This window comes from Notothenia coriiceps, unplaced genomic scaffold, assembly GCF_000735185.1.
Source record: "Notothenia coriiceps isolate Sejong01 unplaced genomic scaffold, NC01 NC01_scaffold00037250, whole genome shotgun sequence".
NCBI classification, from domain to species: domain Eukaryota; kingdom Metazoa; phylum Chordata; class Actinopteri; order Perciformes; family Nototheniidae; genus Notothenia; species Notothenia coriiceps.
In genome coordinates this window covers 16,049,362-16,071,316 of record NW_011369951.1, presented here as the reverse complement: position 1 = coordinate 16,071,316, position 21,955 = coordinate 16,049,362, and the positions used below count along the sequence as shown (strand labels likewise).

At 42.6% G+C, this 21,955-nt stretch overlaps 2 protein-coding genes across 4 annotated transcripts; one reads left to right on the top strand and one right to left on the bottom strand.

The window, feature by feature from the left end:
- The first annotated feature begins 7,797 nt into the window (after nt 1–7,797).
- LOC104967096 (uncharacterized) lies at nt 7,798–14,555 on the top strand. 3 transcript variants are annotated; one of them, XM_010796497.1, is made up of 3 exons: nt 7,798–8,238; nt 9,821–10,961; nt 12,459–14,555. In XM_010796497.1, the coding sequence occupies exons 2-3, from the start codon at nt 9,957–9,959 to the stop codon at nt 12,801–12,803; spliced, it is 1,350 nt and encodes a 449-aa protein (XP_010794799.1). In that variant the 5' UTR covers nt 7,798–8,238; nt 9,821–9,956; the 3' UTR covers nt 12,804–14,555. The 3 variants fall into 3 exon arrangements, with proteins under 3 accessions (XP_010794799.1, XP_010794797.1, XP_010794798.1); XM_010796495.1 differs by having other exon boundaries at nt 12,456–14,553; XM_010796496.1 differs by having other exon boundaries at nt 7,798–8,242; nt 12,456–14,553.
- Nucleotides 14,556–14,668: 113 nt separating this feature from the next.
- LOC104967377 (bone morphogenetic protein 7) lies at nt 14,669–17,114 on the bottom strand. Its single transcript, XM_010796786.1, has 5 exons — nt 16,871–17,114; nt 16,394–16,600; nt 15,539–15,612; nt 15,330–15,440; nt 14,669–15,236 (listed from the first exon to the last, which is right to left on the bottom strand). The coding sequence occupies exons 1-5, from the start codon at nt 17,112–17,114 to the stop codon at nt 15,087–15,089; spliced, it is 786 nt and encodes a 261-aa protein (XP_010795088.1). The 3' UTR covers nt 14,669–15,086.
- Nucleotides 17,115–21,955: the final 4,841 nt, after the last annotated feature.

Below are 21,955 nucleotides of genomic sequence, written 5' to 3'. Positions count from 1 at the left end.
CATTCCTGTCCGATTTTTGGCTGACTCAGAACTTGGACCGTTCACTTCAGGCAACATCAACATGAAGGCAGCTACTTAATGGACTGACTTCTATATTATATCTGACACACACACAAACACACACACACACACACGAAAATATGAGGCCATTAGGAGGAGGCTTATGGAGCAGTGAAACAATTCAGTGTCATTGATAAATAGATTAAGATCCAAAGCAACTTGCTTGACATAACTTCGACATCATTTAACTAAATAAGCAGATTTTATATAATAAAAAGGATTTATGACATGTCAAAAGATGCTGCATGAAGTAGATAAAGAGTGGAAATTGTATTTTCCGTTTTCTTGCCTTAAATGCTCAATCTTTGCTCTGAAAACGAATTATGGAAAATCCTGTTGTCCTCTCTAAGGTCCTGCTCCACATAAAGACATAACATAAAAACGGTGTTATTGGAGCCAACTTGTACATATCCCTCTGCAATTAAAGATATGTTTCTGCAGAAAGGTTCATAAGTTTAGGAAATGACTCACAGGGCAGGCGTTTGTTGTGGAGGTTCGCTGAGGAGGAGCTCATGATGCCGGAGAGTCGCAGGACAGATAATCACTCAGAGAGGATCAGGATGCTGCCGATCATCTCCTCCTCTTCAGCTCCAAGGTGACTGATGCTGCTGCCAACGCTGCTCTGCTTCCTCTGTCGCCTCAGTGGACTCTGAGCCACTCGGAGGAGGCGAGAACAAGTTCAGGGCTTTGTGGAGCCGACCAGCTGACCAATGACAGGGAGGAGGGAGGAGCAGAGGAAGGGATTAAGAAGAGGGAAGGAGGGATTTTATGTAACGGAGTGCGAAGTACCAAGGAGAGACATCAGGCACATGCCTTTGTTATTTTTGCTACACCCCCCTCCCTCCATCCATCCTCCCTTTCTGTCTCTTGTTCCCGGTCCCTTTTTTTTGCAGCAGATTTAAACTCCCTCCCTGTCTCACCTTCAGGGTCAAGTCATGTTTGTATACTGTTTGTGAATTGAAATAGTGTTAATACTCTAAGAAATAAGGTTAGCATTTGTTCAGTACAGATGTATACAATCTGAATAAGTAATGTTGGATTTAAAATGAAAAGCATAGCTGTTGATCTATATTTAAAAATAGATTTGAGCAAAGTTTTTGAATAACAAAAATGTGTTTTCTGTCTTTTTAGATGAATATAGGCATTAGAGGAAATATCTACTTTCACATTCAAGCTAAAAACATGATTGATTAATTTGTCAGTCAATTGACATAACATTAAATCTGGCTATTATTAGACTTTTGATTGTAAAGCCACAAAATGTTTTGCAAGAAAGAATGCCAAATGTTTACTGGTTCCAGGAAGATCCAGTGAGGCCATTTGCAGCCATTCTCTGGTATATAATAATTTGTATTTTGGTAAATCTTTGGGTTTTGAACTGTTGATTTGACAAAAAGAAAAAGCATTTAGATATATAACACTTTGGGAATTTAACAACAGACCAAACCATTTCTAATTAGGGAAAATACCCAGCAGAATAACCCCTATAGATGCAGCACAATTGAACATTTATAGTTGCTGTTTTGGTAGTAGGGATTTCTTAATGTGTTTTCTAAACAGTGTTGAAACATATAGGTAATTCTTCATATGTTTCATTGTACTGATCATTGGCTTAACCCTTCTCTTGCGTTAGGTCATACCCCCCTTCCCATACTATTTTCGGTCAAAATTGACCGGTGTGTTTTGCACAGTGATATCTCTGGAACCCCTTATCCAATTGTGATGGTTGACATCTCATTTGAACGGTCAAAGCAAGTAGAATCAAGGGGTGACAGACAGAATGACACAAGGGGTGAATTTCATGTTATAAGTTTGCAGTAAGTTCAAAGATAGTGCTTACTGTACATTAGTGTATATTGTTAAAAAAACTTGCCATGTAGGCTGTGTTTACTGGAGATGGAAATGCTTTAGTTAGTGTTATAGCTGAGATTCTTACCGTTCCAATGATGTATGGGATGTATTGATTTAATACAAGCAAGTCAGTGCTTCATTGTACTTTCAACTAAAGTATGTGGTCCGGACCCACCAGTGGGCCCATCAAGTTCAGCATTCACTGCATTCACTATGATGAATATAAAATAAGACACTGATGAACATTTAGAGACAAATAAATATTCAGGGCTCCTCTCCCTCAGGGGTCTCTCCCTCAGGGGCCTCTCCCTCAGGGGCCTCTTCCTGGTCTGTTGACTGTTGGTCAGGCTCATAGTCTGGATCGCTGTTGTCTTCCATTTCTAAGACATCGTCCTCTATTTCTGGTTCAATCTCCTCTTCATCTGGTTCAAAACATTTGTCCAGAGCCTCTAATCGGTCGCCTACTCATTGTGTCAAATGTACGGTGTTAGATTGAAATGTTGACTAACTTGCCTTTCAGCCTCCATTTTCCAGGTATCAGTTACAAAACTTTACCTGAACTTATGTCTTGCTAACTTCCTGTCCTCCATGTTGTGATTCCAGCTGAGACCGAGCGAGGCCAGAGGCTCCCAGATGTGGACGCAGCACAGCAGCTCAAGTTAAGAGAGAGGCAGCGTTTCTTCGAGGAGGTCTTCCAGCACGATGCGGACGTCTACCTGTCCTCGGCACACCTGTGTATCCGAGACTTTAAGAGACGTGAGTTAGACTGCTGGCTTCTCCATGGCTCCAAAATTAATGTTCATACAGATTATTTCATTGCCTCCCCTTCCCCTGTAGCTCCGATTGGCAGATCTGCCATCCATGGAGCGGTTGAACGGTCCGCGGACCCATCGAGAGTCAGATGAGCCTTGATCTGCGAGTCCCTCGGACCAGGAGGCCTTCGCATGTGTTCTTCAGCTCCAGTGAGAAGAGGCCGCGTCCATGACCTCCCCGCTGCCAGTATGCGAAACCCCAGAAGCAGGGCAGGAGATTAAAAATCACACAAAGTAATGCAGGCTACAATATGTATGTGACCAAGGGTAGTCGTATTCATGCGCTTAGGGTGCCGTAGTTTGAATACAGGGAGGAAGTCAGGCTGGGTGGTGTCCGAAAACCCCAGACGTTCAGGAGGGACATTGTTCATGTCCACATTAACAACCCCAATGGCGAACGAAACATGGTGTATTTGGTTAGTATCTTTCGTATTTGGAAACTGCCTTTTCCGTGCTATTTAACCCGAAATCACGAATATTATAACGGGATTTTATCCGAGGAATAGCGCGTCCTGCGAACTTCACGGGCTTGTGCAGGAAGTAAAAATACGAAATATAGATACCTGCGTGAATGGGGATTCCTAACACTTTTTTGTATCTAACTCACAATCCAAGGAAACAACAACAATGGGGAGGTCATCAACAATGGACTCTTTCGACATGTCCTCGAGGGTCTTGATGCCAAGTCCCGCATGTCGTCCACGTCTTCAAACTCCTCCTCTGACAGCCAGAGTCTGGACGCCCATCGAGGAGAAATCTGTGAAGTCAGGTCAGATGATGAGAAAACACACACCAGCACAATCAAGCGGAGAGCCGTGCCTCCTGAGATGGAGAGAGTGAAGAGTCATACTCCATCAGCATCTTCGTAGGACGCGCCCTCTCCACCTGCAGCACCTAGATGACAGGCAGGTGGTGAAAAATGGACTTCTGGATGAGAGCCAATACAAGAGCCTCCACACACTGGCTCTTCTCACGGCTTTCAAGCTTTTCATTTGATTTATGAGTTGAAGGGTTGGGTTCTGTGTGTGTTTTCAAGACTGTAGATACTGGGATTTCTTATTAACCCTCAACTATTTCTATTCATGTTTTGGCATGTTGTAACGGACGTGATTTCTTGCCCTGTTGTTGACCTCACTGGACCTGCTGACGATGAATGATGGCTCAAGCTACATTTGGCCAAACACCACCGTGTTCCTAATTATTAACAAAACAGTTCCTGGTTATTTGAACGTGTTTCATGAAAGGTAGTGATACGTTGTCTTCTATGGAAACTTGATGACGCTACAACCACAACCTGTGAACCACAACCACAAACACACTGGCTATTATTTGTGTGAGACGTTACTATGCATGTTGAGTTATCATCGTTCAGACTTTGTTTGCATAGCACTTCTCATACAATTAAAATGTAGCGCAAAGTGTTTCAAACTGTACAACAACCCTATCCCCCCTCTATGCACACACAAAGCAATTAATGGGTTTGTAATAATAAAGAAACTCAAAAATACCAGCATAAATGAATGTGAGGAATCACTATAAGAATAGTGTGTGTGTGTGAGTGTGAGTGTGAGTGTGTGTGTGTGTGTGTGTGTGTGTGTGTGTGTGTGTGTGTGTGTGTGTGTGTGTGTGTGTGTGTGTGTGTGTGTGTGTGTGTGTGTTTTCCATCTGCAGGATGAACATATAATATACCGAAAACATCATGGGTTTCACACTGTTGAATAAATCACAAAAAAATCAATGCAAGTGGTGATCATCAATTGTATATGTTCAGAGGCCTGGTGTGAAGGATAACATAAGGTCTCGAGGCAATTGGATGAAAAACACAATATTTATGATAAAAAACAAAGTCACTGTCACTTTTTTTCACGATTCTTGTGTTATGTCACGTTTTTAGTTTTGTATGTTTTGTATTGGGTTTATTTTGCTGTTCGGTTCTCCCTGTCATGTTTTCCTGTTTAAAGGCAATATCATTGTAATCTGCATTTGGGTCCTGCTTGCTTCACCCACCGTAACACTTTTGACCTGAAACGCAAGAGAAGGGTAAAACAAGTTCAGGGTGCAGTACTGGCCTAGTGCTTAAGACTTTCAATTAATCAAAAACATACAACATAAAAACGTTATACTTTATAAAAACCTTTTTTCAAAAAAAAACTTTACTCCTGTTTCTCATAGGACACTCATATGTGAATGCAGCCACAGTATATCACCTGGTGGTCTGTGTGTCCCAGGCTCCCTCTAGTGGACAACAGATGACACTAGCAGCAGTTCCTCCACCAGAGGCTTCACAGAGCATCGTTACATCACTGCGTTTTCCAAAACACAGCATCTCGGTCTTTTGAAGAGTTGCAGGCAGGAGAGGATGTTGTAGTAGTCATTGCGAGAATCTGTGCGTGAGATGCAGCACTTCAACTTTACTTTGATCATATTTTCAAGTTTCTTTTTATTTTATTATTTATTTTAAAGTTTCTAATACCCATTTACATAAGGCAAGGCAATTTTATTTATATAGCACTTTTCAGCACGTGGCGATTCAAAGTGCTTTACAGATTAAACATAGGCATAACATAGGCAAATACTATGCATTTGAATTAATTGTATTTCTTAAATCTGAAAGTCATCACCATGTCCTGTGTTTCTGTCCTCAAAGCCATCTTTTGCCACTGCTCAGGTGGATCACCCCTTCTTCTTTCTTCTTGTTTTGGGGATTTTTAGAAGCGGTTGGCATCCAAACGTTGCATTAGCGCCAACTACCAGATAAATAATAAACTGCCTTTTCCAAAAACGCTATTATGACTAACGGAAACTACTTATATATATAAATATATAAATGAAAAGGGACATTAACTAAACATAATCAAGCTTTATACTCTTATCTCAAATGAGCACTGATATCATTGCTGTAGACTGTAAGAGGGCATGAAAGCCTCTCTCCCCGGCACTTCCTCTCCAATAACTCCCACAATGTACAGAAACCTTCTTGCAGCATCAACAACTATTTCAATTCTGTCAGACTGTCTTTCTCCCTCTGTAGCACAGTTGATCACCATGGCCAGAAACACTAAGAACTTATTCTTGTTCTTACACAAGCTATAATAATAATAATAATAATAATAATAATCCTACCTGCTGTACACTTCCTGTCTCCTAGAATCTTCCCTTTCTTTGGTTGTTCTTCCCCATTTATTATTTTCTTGGACCTATTCTTTATTATTTGACTCTCCTTTTCTCTCTTTGGACAATCAGATCTCCATGATTCGTGATTCCCCCACACTGACTGCACTTGGGCTCATTCTCACAGTTTCTACAGCTGCACAACTCATAAGATAGGATAAGATAAGAGGTACTTTATTGGTCCCAATTTGGGAAATCTTTGCGTTGCAGCAGCATAAAAAAACCCCACAAGAAACAAGGCATTGCACATAAGTAGAAATTAAAGAGTAGAAATAAACAATACTAGAATTTAAACAGCTCAAAATAGAATAAAGCAGCATTAAAAAGTAGAAAATATACAGTAGGCCGTGAGGATAACAAATCATTCCCACATTTTCACAAATCCCCGGAGCATGTCTGCAGATTAAAGAGCTGTGACCAAACTTCCAGCATCATCTGCACTGTATTGGCTTACCAACATCCTCACTGGGTAACTGATGTGATCCAGGAATACTACGTGTATCATGACCGATCTTGTTTTTGATCTTTCTCAGTCACTCATCCTGTACATGCTTAGGGCTGTCCCTCTGTCACACGTTTTGAATCTTTTGAATCCTTGTAGTGGTGCTCTCTTAGAAAGTTGGAAGCTCAACATTTGGAATTCGTCCAATGATGTTCATCTCAACGCTTTTTTCCGTTGTGATTGTGACTCACTCCAAAATGATCAGCCCACTATCCACTGAGAGAAAATAATATGTTCTCCTTTCTCTCTCCAGTTTTCCTACATTTTGCTTATAGTACATTTACTTTTACCATTATTTTGAATGCACAACTTTAACTTGGTATGGAGTATTTTCCCTGTGTGGTATTTCTTTATTACTCAAGTGAAGGATCTGAATACTTCCTCTCCACTAAAGGCCCCACATTAATAGCAAACTTTCATGTGTTTGTGTGCATAAGCACTGAAATGTAACTGAAACTCACACTGTGTGCCATGCTGAAGAGCGAAACTTCAAACAGCAGCTGCAATGTAACAGTTGGGAAGTGGTGGGAGTGACTGGCGATTTCTATCAATATAAACAAACAGTTTGTAAATGTCAGCGGTTATGGTGGTTTAGCCTAAATATGCTAGTAGTGGCAAAGACTGCGATTAACAGACTGTAATGTTTCTCCAGTGTGTGTGTGAGACAGAGAGAAGAGCAAGAAACAGAGAGAAAGAGAGAGTGGGCAGAGGAAGCATGATGTGACTCAAAGTGAGAAATCCTCTCCACCTCAAAGTAGATTATGCGTGGGCTTCCTCATGACTGGGGGTTCACCTGCTGAGGCCGTGCAGAATCAATAGCTGAGAACTGGGCTGCGTGCTGCTGAGGCAGCCATGGAGAAGAGCAAAAAGTCCTCTGTCTTGTGTTTTAAAAATGATGTCAAGAAGATGAAAGGGAAAAACAAGAAAGCAAGCAAGGAGAAAGTGAGAAAGAAATGTACAGAGAGAAAGCAGGCAGGCCGCAGGGCGAGGGTGAGGGGGGGGATGTTGTTCCTGTCTGCATATCCATGAAAGGCCGTCTTTTTCTGCAGAAGGTTGACTTTAGTGCTTGATGTTGACCTTTGGACACTTTGCTCAGAAGCAATTACTTGCCATTTCAAAGCATTCTCACAACTTGGCGTCACGCTCGTTCAGGATAGAACATCTTAAGTGTGAGAAGAGAAAAAACAGGATGCTTAAGCAATGCAAGATTTCTGTTTTGCAAATGTGTATCCAAGCTGTATTCTAAAAGCAACGTTCTCCCGCCCTCACTACGCCAGGCAAAGCGCCAAAAACCATCAGGCAGTCATACGCCTACCATCAGCTGAGGAGTTGCACAGCAGTCTCATTTCTAATTATACACCAAACAACAGAGAGCGAAGGAGAGAGGGAGAGCGTGTGGAATATGGAGAGTGTGATTACAAATGGAAGAGAGGCTGCGAGTGCTACTCAGCAGCAAACACAGGGAGGACAAGTAAGAGATTCAGAGAGAGAGAGGTGGAAAGTAAGGGAGGGAGAGACATCAAATCTGTCTGAGAAAGGTTAACAGGACTGACTGACTGACTGAGCAGAGTGGGAGTGTAAATGTAAAAAGCGAGTAGGAGGGTAAAGAGAGAGGAAGAGAGAGAAGGCGAAGAGAAAGGGAGGAGAGTGTGTCTGTCTGACAGTCTGTAGAGCTTGTCTGGATGCTTCTGATCGCTCTGTTATCACCTGCAGCCTGGGAGGAGGACACCAGCCAGACAGGTGTGTGTGTCTGTGTGTGTGTGTGTGCGGGAGGAGAATCTGTGGACATGAATTTCTGAAGATGGGTCGCACAGAGGAACAGATGCACAGATGGAAGAACGTGTAAGTAAGTCTTTAAAAAATGTTTTCTCTTGATTTATGTAACATGTTCTGGTCTTCAAGTTCAGCGAGTGCGATTTGTGATTCTTGTCGGATTTGATTCTGAATGCTAGTTTTTTAGGGAACTCTTTGCAGATTTTAACAAAGGATGCTGTATTTAGTTGTAGTGTGCTACATCTCCTTAGATAGAAACATCAAGCTGCCACTACATGCAAATCATCTCAGATTAACATTATCACGATGGCAGCAAACACACTAAACATTGCTGTGTATACAATACATTTCCATAGATTAGTGACCTGCAGTGACCTCAACACCTTATAAGTTTATTCAGCACAGTGTCGGGCCTGTTTGGGCCATGATCCGATCTCTGTGAGTAAGCAGCCCGCACCGCCAAGCTTTTTTGAATGAATTTACATCTTCACTGTAGGCATTTAACTATCTTTGTATGTGTCATGCTATAATGCTCGCACAGGAATGCAGTGTCTGAACCCACACACATCATAGAGGAGCAGCTCATATCAGAGTGAAAGCGGTCCATTGATCGGCGCTGAATGGCTATATGATGATGGCATAATGCCGGGCATTGAGATGAGCTTTGCATTGAAAGGCTGTAAAAGTCCCAGTCTGCTTTTGACTTCGGTCAGATAATGTGTCTTTGTGAGAAGCTGTTGTGTGTGTGGCCACAAGGTGCTTATATTTAGCCCCCCTTCAGTGAACTGACTCACTGTTGTGCACGCATGTAAGGAGGATGATGGGGTTTCAGCGGCTCGAGGTGTTGGAGACCACTTCAGCCCCATGACAAGAAATGCACGCTTTAATAACCAGCACCCATCAGTCCCTTAATACACACACTCAATGACTTGATTCAATGTTAACCTTGTGATCAAATCTGTTAACCTTACATTAACCTCTTGCTTTGCATTGTTCTAACCTTGTACCGCCATACTGTGCAGCACTTTGTAACCATGGTAACTTGAGGTGGTAACTGTCCATCAAACTAAGACTTCATTCAAGCAATTGGTAGTTGGAAAGTGAGGTATTTCTTGTTGAAAGAGCAATGTATGTTTATTGTTGGCTTGTCAGTTTATTTAGTTATAATGCAATAATATTCTTGAACACTTAGTGGTGGGTATTAGCTGCCCAGATTGTTTAAAAAGGGGCATAAGTGACCATAAAGGGGGGGCACAGTTAGAGTGAGAGCACACATAGATGCTAACTACGGACTACAGAGCTTCAGCTACAACCCGAAAGCAATTGGAAACCTTATATTGTACAACCTCTGCAACAAACTTCAAACTAAACCTCATCCAACGACCGCAAAATCATCTGTTTGTCTCTGCGTAATATCACTCTCACCACTCACCACTCACCTGTGTAAACAATGGCAACTGGAATATAGGACATTGGATAGCCATTACAATTGTTTTGTGAGGATGATACTGGCAGGCAATGAATAGGTGGTGCATTAAGTCATTAGTTAAACCATTTTGAAGGAGAAAGAAAGAGACTCAGTACAATCCAGATTCCTCTGTTTGCGCGGATATCAAGTGCATTTGACATTTGTTTTTCTTCTACTTTCCAGAATCGTGACGACCTTGGACCTGACTATTCACAGCGCTTGCCAAAAGACTGGAGTCTGTGTCACGTGACCACAACACCTCCTCAGCTTCAGCAGGAGGGCATGCAGTCCCGGCGTGAGTGACAGGCAGCGCGGGCCAATGAGCTTCACATCCAACCCAGCTCTGGTCCCGGACAGGGACAGGCTCCCGCTCAAAAAGAGGGATCAGAGGCCGAGCCCGCCTCCCCAGCAGCAGCAGTGTGATGCGGCAACATTCAAAGCCCCCTACCCTTACAAGGGCCACAGAGACTTTAAGACGAAGCACACGGGCCCCTTCCAGCCCGTCCCGAGGAGGGTTCCTGCTCTATACCAGCCCTGGACGCACCCCCACCCCCCCACCAGGTCCAAACCTCACAACCTCTCTGCATTCAGGGATCATCACAGCTTGGCAGAGTGGAGAGATGTGAACCCCCTGCACCCTGGGTGGGCCTTTTCTCCCCACTTTCATCACCACTTGTCTGGCACACCTGCTCTCCACCTGGGCCATCCACCCCCACCCCCCAGATTCAGCCCAGCGTCCCTGTCCAATGAGGGTTTTCAGAGGGTGTGTGGAGGGTACGGCTGGGAGCAGTTAAAGACATTAAGGGACAAGAGTCTGATTGCAGAGAGGCACAGCAACGGGAGGGGTAAAGGGCCGTATGTGAGGAGAAAAGACAGGAAAGTGGAGCTTTTTCCCAGGGGTGAAAAAGCAGCACTTGAGGACCGGACGCACCAAAACGATGTGCCGCACAAATTATCAAAGGCTGTCAAACATCCCTTCTCTGGACAATCGTTTGCACGGGTATCACCTGATAACTCAAACTACATCTCCATGAAGGAGGAGCAGTCACGATCTACTTCCCTCCCCTCCTCTGAGCAGGCCTCTCCTAATCTTTTCCCCTGGCTGCTCCCTCACTTTGTGGCCGGCTCTCTGATCGAGCTGAGAGACGGGCGGCTGAGGAGGGTGGAGCACCTGCAGACGGAGGACTTCCTGCTGGGAGCGCTGGCCTGCCCGGACTTACGCCTGAGCTGCTGCACTGTGCAGAGCATCTCCCCCTCAGCCTCCTCCTCCTCCTCCATCTCCATCTCCCGCTTACTCATCCTGCTTCACGACCAGCAGTCCCAGGTGAAGAGAAACCACTCTGTAGTATTCACCATTCACAACAGACACTTCACACCTAGCTGTAATTCCTTTTCTTACGTAATACATGCACAAGATGTTGCATTCTGGCTGATGGGGGATGCCGTCTTGATATTTAAGCACTACTGAATGAGTGGTTACAATATATAGCACACATTATTCCCAATTCTGAGTGAAATAATGCCTTTTTAGTCTTTTTAGATGAGGCTCATAGTAATTTACATAGTTTTATAGTAAGCAAATACAACAAAGAATTTACTATGAAGCCATAGCTTGATGTACCATATTCCTCTTTGCCATAGAACTCAATTTCCCAACATTTTAAAAGGCATAAATAACCCACTACTAGGTGACAATGAACATGTGCACTCCCTCAGACACAGTCCTTGTGCCAAAATACACTAGTTCACACAATGTGTGTTAATTTGCAGCTGAAAATAATCCCCATCTGCACCAAGTACTTATGTGTGTGTAATGTTTGCTAAAAATAATACCCAGCAGCATTTTCTTTTTTAACTTAAATTATTTTTGTGACCATGTTATAGTTTGCAAAAATGCAAGGGACTGACTGACACACAGTGAAGATGTATAACACATTAAAGGTGGGGTAGGTAAGTTTGAGAAACCGGCTCGAGATACACTTGTTGTTATATCATATCGGCTAACTGGATGGCCTACCTGCCTGTCAGCCTTCCATCTGTGCACAAACTTATCTCGTGCCCTCATTGTTCATGTGCGCGTTCGTGTGTGTTGGAGGAGGGGCTCTGTAAGGAAGTGGCAGATCTTTTCCGGCTGTGTATTTTCAAATTCTAGCGCACTCGAGCTGGTTTCTCCAAAATTTGGATTTTTTGTCACTTAAGATATTGCTATCGGGATGTTAAGAGCATTCCATGGAATATAGCAAAAAGTGTATCTCGAGCCGGTTTCTCAAACGTACCTACCCCACCTTTAAGTTATTATCAAAATACTGAAGCTATTGACTTTTATTTAGATTGTTTTGCAGTTTATAAATCTGCAAAACAATCTAAAGGGGGTTGTAGTTCAGCAGAAAGAAAAAAGTTCCTACAAAAAACTGCTTACAACGAAGTCTGATTAACCAGTCACGATTTCTGTAAAGAGACATTGCGGGTTGATATTTTTTAAATGGAGCTTTGATCACCACAGCGCGGATGCCATTTACTTCCATAAGATTTGAGAGAGGGCAGACATCTCCACTGCCAGTATTGCCAAGACATGGCCAAAACAACCTAGATTGAACTACAGGTAAAAGCTTGTTTTTAGGATGAACTGTGCTTTGAGCCTAACGTAGTGATGTGTATGTTGAAATATGATCAGTTATATATCAGGGGTATCAGAGTCAAATATCTTATGATTGAATCTATTAAATGATTAGCATGTTTAAAAACTCACTGGTTCCGTAGCGCCCTCTACTGAACACGTGTGTAGCTGCGTCTCATCCTCCTGTTTGTCCTCCTCCAGGAGCTGGTGGATGTCTACGTGGAGTACCCGTTCTTTGTGCAAGGGAGGGGCTGGTCCTCCTGCAACCCCCTGAGGACGGCTCATCTCTGTGGCCTGCACTGCCGTCAGCTCAGTGTGGGGGACATCTGCCTGGCTCTCACCCCCATCTCAACCCCCCAGCCTCCCCCGTCAGCCACCCTGGAGCCAAAGACTTCACCCAGGAAGTCAGGGGGAGGGTGTGAGTCCCTGAGCGCATCACAACAAGGACTGGGGTTAGCAGAGGCACCTAAGAAGAAGGGAGAGACGGTCCGAAGGAGACACTGTTCGGCCCCTGAGCTGAGGGGCCTGGGGACTAACTGCATGAAGTGAGGAGGGGTTGCTGTTTTAAAGACAGGAAGCATGTCAGTCTCTCTAAACTCTGCTTTAATCAGCCTATATTTACCTTCTTTCTACCTCCTGAATCATATCTGTGCTTGACCGTCGTATTTTTTAATTGTATCTAGGGGTAAAAGGAAGGAAAGGATGAACTCTCAGGATTTCTGAATGTTCTGTTAAGGTAGTCAGGGATTAAACACTGGATATTTAAATTGAGTCAAACTCCATTGTACATCTAAGTTGCCACCGGAAGATGTTCCCATGAGAGTGAATTGAGCTTCATCTTGTAGGCTCAAATTATATGTTTGGGTTTTATTATTGAAAGCAGTTCTGACTAAATCAGCCCACGTTGCTTTTTAAGGAAAATACTCCCTCAGGTCCTTCACTGCTGATCGTATCATTTAAAGTTACATCTATTCTTATGTAAGACTCCTCTATCATTAATAATGAGGTTTGATTTGAGACTGCTAGAATGACAGAATAGTTTCTGACAAGACCTTGGTTCTAGATTGCATCTGTAGGATTAAGTTTTACGCTTCTACCTCTTTTTTCTATTTAAGATTATATATTTAAGGTCTTTTTAACGGTGTGGGCTGTGTTGTAATGTGCTGCGTTGGAAGCGCAGCTTCTCAGTGAATGTCAGTGTGAATGCATTTGTTGCCTGGTTGTTGTTGCACTCTATATCTGCTTTGCTTTTTGTACTGAAGCTTCATTTTGAATGGCCTGTTCATAATTGAGGAGACGCTTGTGCCATTCAAAGTACTTCAAAAGCACAATCGGTGAGTGGAGAACGGTACGCTGACGTGTCGGGACCATTGTAGGTTTAAAGTAACAGTACAGAGCCAGGAAAGGGGGGGGGGGTTCATATTTTCAGATAATAATATTATATATCACATTTTTCAAATTATGACTTTATTGAATCTCTGACATTTAAATGTTAAATGAAGAAGGAATCACAAATTCAAAAAGAAAACCCTAATAATATTTATTGAGATTAAAGTCACACATTTCCTAAAAAAAAAAAATGCAATTCTATACATTTGCAATCAGCTTCGGAAATATAAAATGCATAGTCTGTTGTCAAGTTATTTTTCCTTACAGAACTCAATTCTGACTTCAGAGATTATTAAAAGTTTTTGTCCCATACATTTGTGTTTTCTCTCGTACTTCTCCCCTGGCTGCATTGTTATTCTCTACAATGAACCTAATGCACAATCAGAGCGAATGACATTCTGCAGATGGAAATGCAGGGTTAGGGTTAGACAGATCCGGTCTTTACCTTGTGAAACGATTTCCTCACTGTTAAATAAATATGTGTAAAGTTTCTGCATACTGTTGTCATAAATCTCTACAAACCATGAATTCCTTGAAGTATCCAAGGTGCTTCAATGCAACTGTTAACAACATTATTGAGGGCCAATGAGGTTGAACACACACCTGCCTTAACTACTTAAATCTGAAAAACTAAAATTACAGTTTCCCCTCTGCCCACCTGCAGCTGGCCAGACACCAGGAGGCAGCTGCAGAGGTGGTGCACACCCTGGTGTCAACATAAAGGTGAATCACCGACTCTTGCAGGTTGCACGTCTCTCACATGCATCGTGTTGCACCAGGAAACTAGATCCAGCCTTTCAGTCCAACCCTGTTATTAACAGTCTCAGCTGCCACTCTTCTCTGAGCTCCTCCACATCAGCGGAAATTGAAAATTGAAATGCCCTGGTGAACAATCAAAGCTTTTTTTTCTCTCATCAGAGATAAATTCATCCAGCTGTTCTTTAAGGAAAGGAGCAGAGGTTCAACAGGAAGATGGAGATTTTAAAGTTTCACAAGCTGTTAAATCAGTTACCTAATGCACGTGTCCACCCAGGCAGTGTTTTATATTCTAAATGCAAGAAGACCCTTCATTTAAATTCAGATAGGTGTGTTTTTACTTTCTGTTGCTAGCACTGAATGTTTTATTTGAGTCTCTGAAGTAGCTCAACATTGCTCAGTGTCCTTTTAATGCACTTGTTCTAGTCAATCTCAAAAGGAAAGGAAAACAAACCCCTTTGTTCATCCTTTCTTTGTTAGCAAAAGTTTGGAAAGGTTTGTGGAAGTGGTTCATGCTGCATGTGAGGCTCAGCTGCTGCTCATAAAAGCAGTTCTCCAGATTAAAGCTGGCAGGAGCTCCCTGATGACCAGCCTGTCAATCATCTCGTCTCTGGCTCTTTCACATCTGCCTTTCTTCAGCGTCCCTCCAGATTTGTTCACAAACTCACAGGAGGGGGTTGCAAGCGGTCAGTGGCAGCCGCAGGATCTGACCACCATGTTGCGGTACTTCTTGAGGATGACGTTGGAGCTGTCGTCAAAGTAGAGCACTGAGATGCCGTGGAGCTGGGTGGGGGCGCAGCACGGCTTAGGCACCGTGTCCGGGTTGATAAAGTGCACCTGTTGACAGAAGAGGCATAAATCAATGCTCACAGGAAGTGGAGGTGGTAGTGAAAGTGCCTGTCATCATGATGGGGGCTGTTTGGGACTTACCAGAGTTTGCACGATGGCATGATTGGTGGCGTTCATGTAGGAGTTGAGAGGGAAGGCACATTCTCCCTCGCAGTAAAACGCTGCGTAGCCCTCTGGTGCGATGATCCAGTCCTGGTTGGATTAAAGACATCCAGCAAATGTAAGCCAATTGTCACTTTTGGACTTGAAATTGAAATGAAATGAGATCAAATGGAAGATCTGAACCATACCTGCCATCCCAAATCTCTGAAGCTGACATACAGCTCGTGCTTTTTACATCCCTCTTTGGAGAGGCTGAGGGTATCTGAAATGGAAAAGATGGAAGTATGAGTACACACAAGAAAGTAAACAAACATTAGTAACACTCTCACATCTATAATGCATCAGGAGATCATTATTTGAAATGCTTTTACACGCTGCATCATAAGTTATTATTATGTTAACATCTACTAAAAGTAAAAATGTTCAGCTGGACACAGAACCTTATATATTCAAACTAAGAAAATACTTCTATATTTTCACTCAGCTTGACCAATTGTATTTCATATTTACTCATAGTTATACTGTGTATTTTTTACTTCTGATTCTTTCAGGCGTCTTTCATAATAATCCCAAATGATGCAATATAGATTATTTGAAATGCAGGCATTACATTTGACTGAATACCAACAATGAAGTGTTGCATGCATTATTATAAATTCATCACTTTATACTCCAAACATTGATAACTTGTGATACTGCATGGACTATGGAACATCTCTATGAGTCTTTATTACATCAGAAGGTTTGTATAGGTGAGTATAGGTAGTCATAATGTATTATATAAGCCCTTCAGTTCACTCAGAGTTTATGAATAGTCAAGAGCTTCCACTTATAATTCCTTATGAGTAGCATCTATAATGTTTTATGACTGCCAATATAGTGCGTCAGTGTGTGTGTTCATGAGTGTAGTTGCATTATGGATGTATTATAATTCCCTATAAATAATAACGCCCAATAGATCTATTTTAAAAAGTATTAAAGGACACTGTGCCAGTAAACCATGAGTCTCTGTTGATGAGATGTGATATTATGTTTCTGGGCACCTGCTGCAGCCTCCACGACCTTCAGAGCGTCTTGGACCGTCCTCTGGGGTTTGGAGCGGTTCCCTTGGCGCCCCTTGGGTCCTTGCGCGGATCGGACACTGCGGAATCGCACCTCATTGGCTTTGAAGAAGGCGACCATGAAGGGCTGCTTCTCCTGAGACCCGTTCCCCGTCACCAGCCCCACCAGACGGGGGTTCCTCCTCTGGCCTACAGAGGGAGACAGAGGGACAAAACTAGTGAGTCTCAACCAACCAAGGACTGCAACACACACCTAAGCCTCTGCTAAACAATCATGTGTTCATTTGAATGAACAATCATAACTTCAACTCTGTAAGAACCATCTAAAAACATTTACTCAATATATGATGCTCCTTTTTTCCATTGGAATAGAACAGCATTAAATCCTTTCTCCAGACAAGGACAGTTTCTTGCTGTCATGGCCCTCTCTCTGTGTGTGAATGTGTGTTAGTGACTGACCGTGGCTGTCCTCCAGCACCAGGTGCAGCCCGAGGTTCTGCTCCGGGTTCACCAGCCACAGGTTGCTGGTGGCGGTCAGGTCGAACAGCAGCCAGCCGTCCTCTGCAGCCCACACCTCGCGCTGGTCCAGCAGCAGGAGCTCCACCTCACTGTGAGAGGACAGGAAGTCATTAGAATAAATACATGTTGAGGCTATAAGCAGTATCCAGATGCAAATATTCAAAATGTTCCTCGGGTCAATCATTAACTGAATGTGCCCAGAACCAAGTCAAAGCTCAGAGGGGGCCGTTGCTTCTCTGTAGCGGCTCCCACACTGTGGCACGATCTGCCCCTGCACATCAGACAGGCCGCCACACTGCCTGCTTTTAAATCGCTTCTTAAAACCCACCTCTTCTCCTTAGCTTATTCACATCTTTTAGAGCATTGCTTTTATTGCTTTTAAATTTCCTATTGTTTTTACTGTAACTTGTTTTATGGTGTGTGAGCTNTATAATATAGAAGTCAGTCCATTAAGTAGCTGCCTTCATGTTGATGTTGCCTGAAGTGAACGGTCCAAGTTCCATTCCTGTCCGATTTTTGGCTGACTCAGAACTTGGACCGTTCACTTCAGGCAACATCAACATGAAGGCAGCTACTTAATGGACTGACTTCTATATTATATCTGACACACACACACACACACACACACACACACACACACACACACACACACACACACACACACACACACACACACACACACACACGAAAATATGAGGCCATTAGGAGGAGGCTNAAAAGCTGCAGTCAGTCAGTCAGTCAGTCGATGCAAAATCCAAACGTGTGCACACACACACACACACACACACACACACACACACACACACACACACACACACACGTTTGGATTTTGCATCGACTGACTGACTGACTGACTGCAGCTTTTCCCACTCCCACACACACACACACACACACACACACACACACACACACACACACACACACACACACACACACACACACACACACACACACACCGAGCCCTGACATTGAATTAGTCCCAGTGAGATCACTCTGGTGTCACAAGGATCAGACGGCTGTGGATCTTGAAGACGTCTCCCATCTGTTGCTCTGCCCATGGCTTCTGTCACGTTCTGATTGTTGTGGGAATGAGCCAGAGAACATCACGTTGCTGTACTGTGGAGGGAAGGAGCCAGCCAGCTGTCCATAGCATGTTACAGACAGCTGGGTATTGGGTGGAAACGTTTCTATTCTCCACGTTTTTCTAAATTCGCTCCCCTTGGACGTGACCCAGATACAACTGAAGAGTAGATTCTGTTCAATTATCGAATTAGAGAGGATATATTAGGATAGGATAGGATAGTACTTTATTGATCCCTATTTGGGAAATGTTTGTGTTGCAGCAGCATAAAAGACATGGCATTGTACAATAAGGTAAAAGTCAATATCATGTACTGTGTGTATCTTCGTCCAGGAGATCAAAGGCTAAAACAAAGAAATTAGCACTTAAAGAGTTTAGTCCATTTTAAATTAATGCACCAGCACTTACAATGGTTTATTGCACGTATTGTAATGCGCCTTGGATAAGCCTCAGTTAAATAAAATGTAATGGTATTTTTCAACCTGGACCCTATTTTCACATGTTTATGTATGTTAGCCGGAAAGAGTTTGAAGTGTTGTTGTTAAGACATTTTTGTGCTATCTTAAATATATTCAATGTCTTGGTTGAATATTAAGCGGATGCGACACAAGATTTCAGAACAAGATTTTCCTTTAGCTGAACTTGGTAAAACACAGTTACAAACCGGTGCAAGTGAGTTAGTTTCCTTTTTTATAATGTCATCAGACACTGATAATGATAACAATCTGAGCCAGTGGCAAAAACATGTGCTCTCAGCAGATTGATGTTGCCCCAACCGGATTACAGCCAGTTAGACACAAACAAGGAGGATTGAGCGGGATGTATAAGCAGAAATGGAATATAATAGTTATAACTTTGATTTCCTTTGTGTATAATTACTTGAAACTGAGAACCTTTTGTATCTTCATGGAGGGCGGTTCTTCTTCATGAAGTCTGCCATGTTGTACCGCCATGTTTCTACAGTAGCCCAAAACGGACAAACCAAATTCTTGCTCTCGAGAGGTTCTTTTGCCTCTTATTGCAATTGGATTACAGTTTGAAAATACTGGCACTGAGATACTACCATACAGGTTGTTGGGTTTACTCTGAGTAAATATAAATGTCTTTCTTTAGCAAACCAGTCGCTGTTTTTGTAAGGAAGTATTTAAACTCTATTATGCTCTTTTTAGAAGCACTTGTAAACTATCAGGATAACTGCTGTCCAGTGTAAAGAAGGCCGGCAAGGCGAAAATGCACATATTAGTCCTACGTAAGCAAGGCCTTGTGTTAGCACTTAAAAGTAATTAGTGTGTGTTTGTGTGTGATTACACTAAACTGTGTTGCGTGTACGGATGAATAAGATTCCCATCAATTCAACAGTCTGAGCTGTGAAGCCCCGGGGACACAGACCAGCTCCGCTCATTAGTTCTCTAACAAACCAATCTACTTACTGTGGAGCTGAATCCTCTGTGTGAGACAATGCGAACGCCTCCAGGCGTACATAGAGAGACGGCAGCAATTTATCACCTGAACACTCTTCCAAAAAGGTACACCGTGTAGCGCCAATGTAGCACAGATTCACCTGTTTGGCCTGTGAGTGATTTGGAGTTGGAGAGGAAAGGAGGAGACATATTATTTCTCTGACTTTAAAAACATAAATAAGGCAATAATTAAAAATCCTCTACAGTCAAAGATTATCTATGAAAATTAAATCAGTTCTAATCAAGCTACAAACTCCAAGTCTAGTGTCCAAAAGGGGAGGAATCCACTGGTTTAAAAAATAAGTCAGATTGCGTAGAGTTGATTATTTCTTTAAGCTGTGAAACTTAAACTACTTATACATTGATTTCTATGAGTTTATGTTTTTAATCACTTCAAGTCTTAATATGCTATGATGTTCATTTTGTACAATATGCGCACATTCATATTAAAAAGTAATTAAAACAGGATGGAGGCGTGTGGCACAGTGGGTAATGCATTGGTGTTGGGATCAGGGGGGCACAGGTTCAAACCCCACTGCAGTCAGCATGTCGTTGTGTCCCTGGGCAAGACACTTCACCCCAAGTTGCACCTGTGGGGATTGTCCACAGTATTGAGTATGTAAGTCGCTTTGGATAAAAGCGTCTAACAAGTGACATGTAATGTAATGTGGTTTAGGGCTTTGCTACTTTGTGATTGGCAAGTTGCCACCATAGCATTGTTAAGCATTAAAACAATCGAAGGAGTTTGCTGTCAATTGTACCTTTAGATTCATTGTGTTTCAAGGAAGCACTTTGCTGACTGAGCTAGCTAGCTAGCACTAGAGTTAGCTGCTAACGGTACCTGGCACTGCCGGGCCTCGTCTTGCGCAGCTCCACCCCCATGTCCTAATATGACCACCTCTGACTCTAAAACAACAAGAGGCTGTGGCAAAATGCTACATCTGAGGCCTCAAAACACTGGAACCCAAACAAATGGGTGACTACGTCCACCTATTTACCGTTAATGTGTTTATAGGAGTTGAATAAGCAAAAGCACATAAAGTCAGAGCTATTCTTATGGTTACTAAATGCAAGTAAAAAAAGGATAGTTCTGCTGTCCAATGGTTTGAATACTATAATCTTTTTCACACACATTTTTGTAAACAGTGATAATGCTATCAAGTAATAGTTTAATCTTTCTGACCGGTCAGTACTGGAAGAAAATGTGCCTTCTATAGCCGCCGGTATTTGCACTCTGCTCAGCCTCAACAAACAGAGCAGAGATGTCTGAGACGCTGTGTTTAGTTCAGACAAACATTCCTACAGTTCTCCCAGCTGAAATGAAAATAGCTTTAAACCTCCCTCAGAAACACGGGGAGAGGCAGCTGGTCCTGGGAAGGAAAGAGAGCTGAGTGAATGTTGAAGTGATTGCAATGAGAGACGTCAGTACTGTACTAAGTTAACCTTTACCAAACTATTTAATGTTTCAGGTTTGATTACTGATATAATTAACACTGTCAGTGTAATTTGTTGGCAGCCGCTCCACATGCATCATTTGCACCCTGAGTACTATTACATTAAAGTCTATTAAGAGGTCTTTACCCAGGTGCGTTTCAATCAACTTAAGTTAAAAACCGAAACATTGGAAAATTCTTGAAATATCTAGTAAGTGCTAAATGCTAAATGTTAAAAACTGCAATGGAAAGGCATTGAGCTCTTATGATCTACTCGACAAGAAATTCAAGAAATTCAAGAAAATATGAAAATGTTATATTTCCTGTTTTTCTGTATTGTTGTTCACTATTTGACACTCTTTTAATTAAGTCATTTCCCCCCATCTTCTTCTGCAATGGTAATTACAATAGTTTCCTTATGAAAGAATTGGCGCCACCTATTGCTTATCTCAAATTTGATTAACAGCAGTGGAAGGAAACTAGCATTCATTCTCATTTTCTTTTTAAAGATTTTCTCAAAACATGAAAAATAATTCCTATACATCTGGATGGAAGCCTGGCTAGTGATTAGTCCTCCAAGTAGAAAGGTTCTCTAAGTACTCTCTTCTTTTGTTGAGCACTGATTATCTTGCACATACAGAGCTTTTGGCTTTGTAGGATTTCATAAACAACAGTCAATAATGGCATTCTACTGTTTATGGATTCTGGGAAAGAGGATTTGTAAATGTTGAAAAAGTACTTTGTCATCTGGTGAAGCCCATTGTGTTGATCCCAACTCATGACAGTCAGTTTGAGGGCTTATGGAGGGCAGTGGGGCAGGACACTGACCTACAAACAGTCCTATTGTCAGGCGGGTTGTGTTCCTGGCAGAAGGGAAGGAAGGAGAGGGTTAACACGGATTTCATTGTTCTACTGACGGGCTGCACTGATGGGGCCGAACACCGCTTTGTCCCGTCGAAAACAGCCAGATCTAATTTGCAAATAAAAACTCACACATGCATGCCCTAAAAAACAGACCAGACAGACACACAAACACCCATAGACTGCTGCC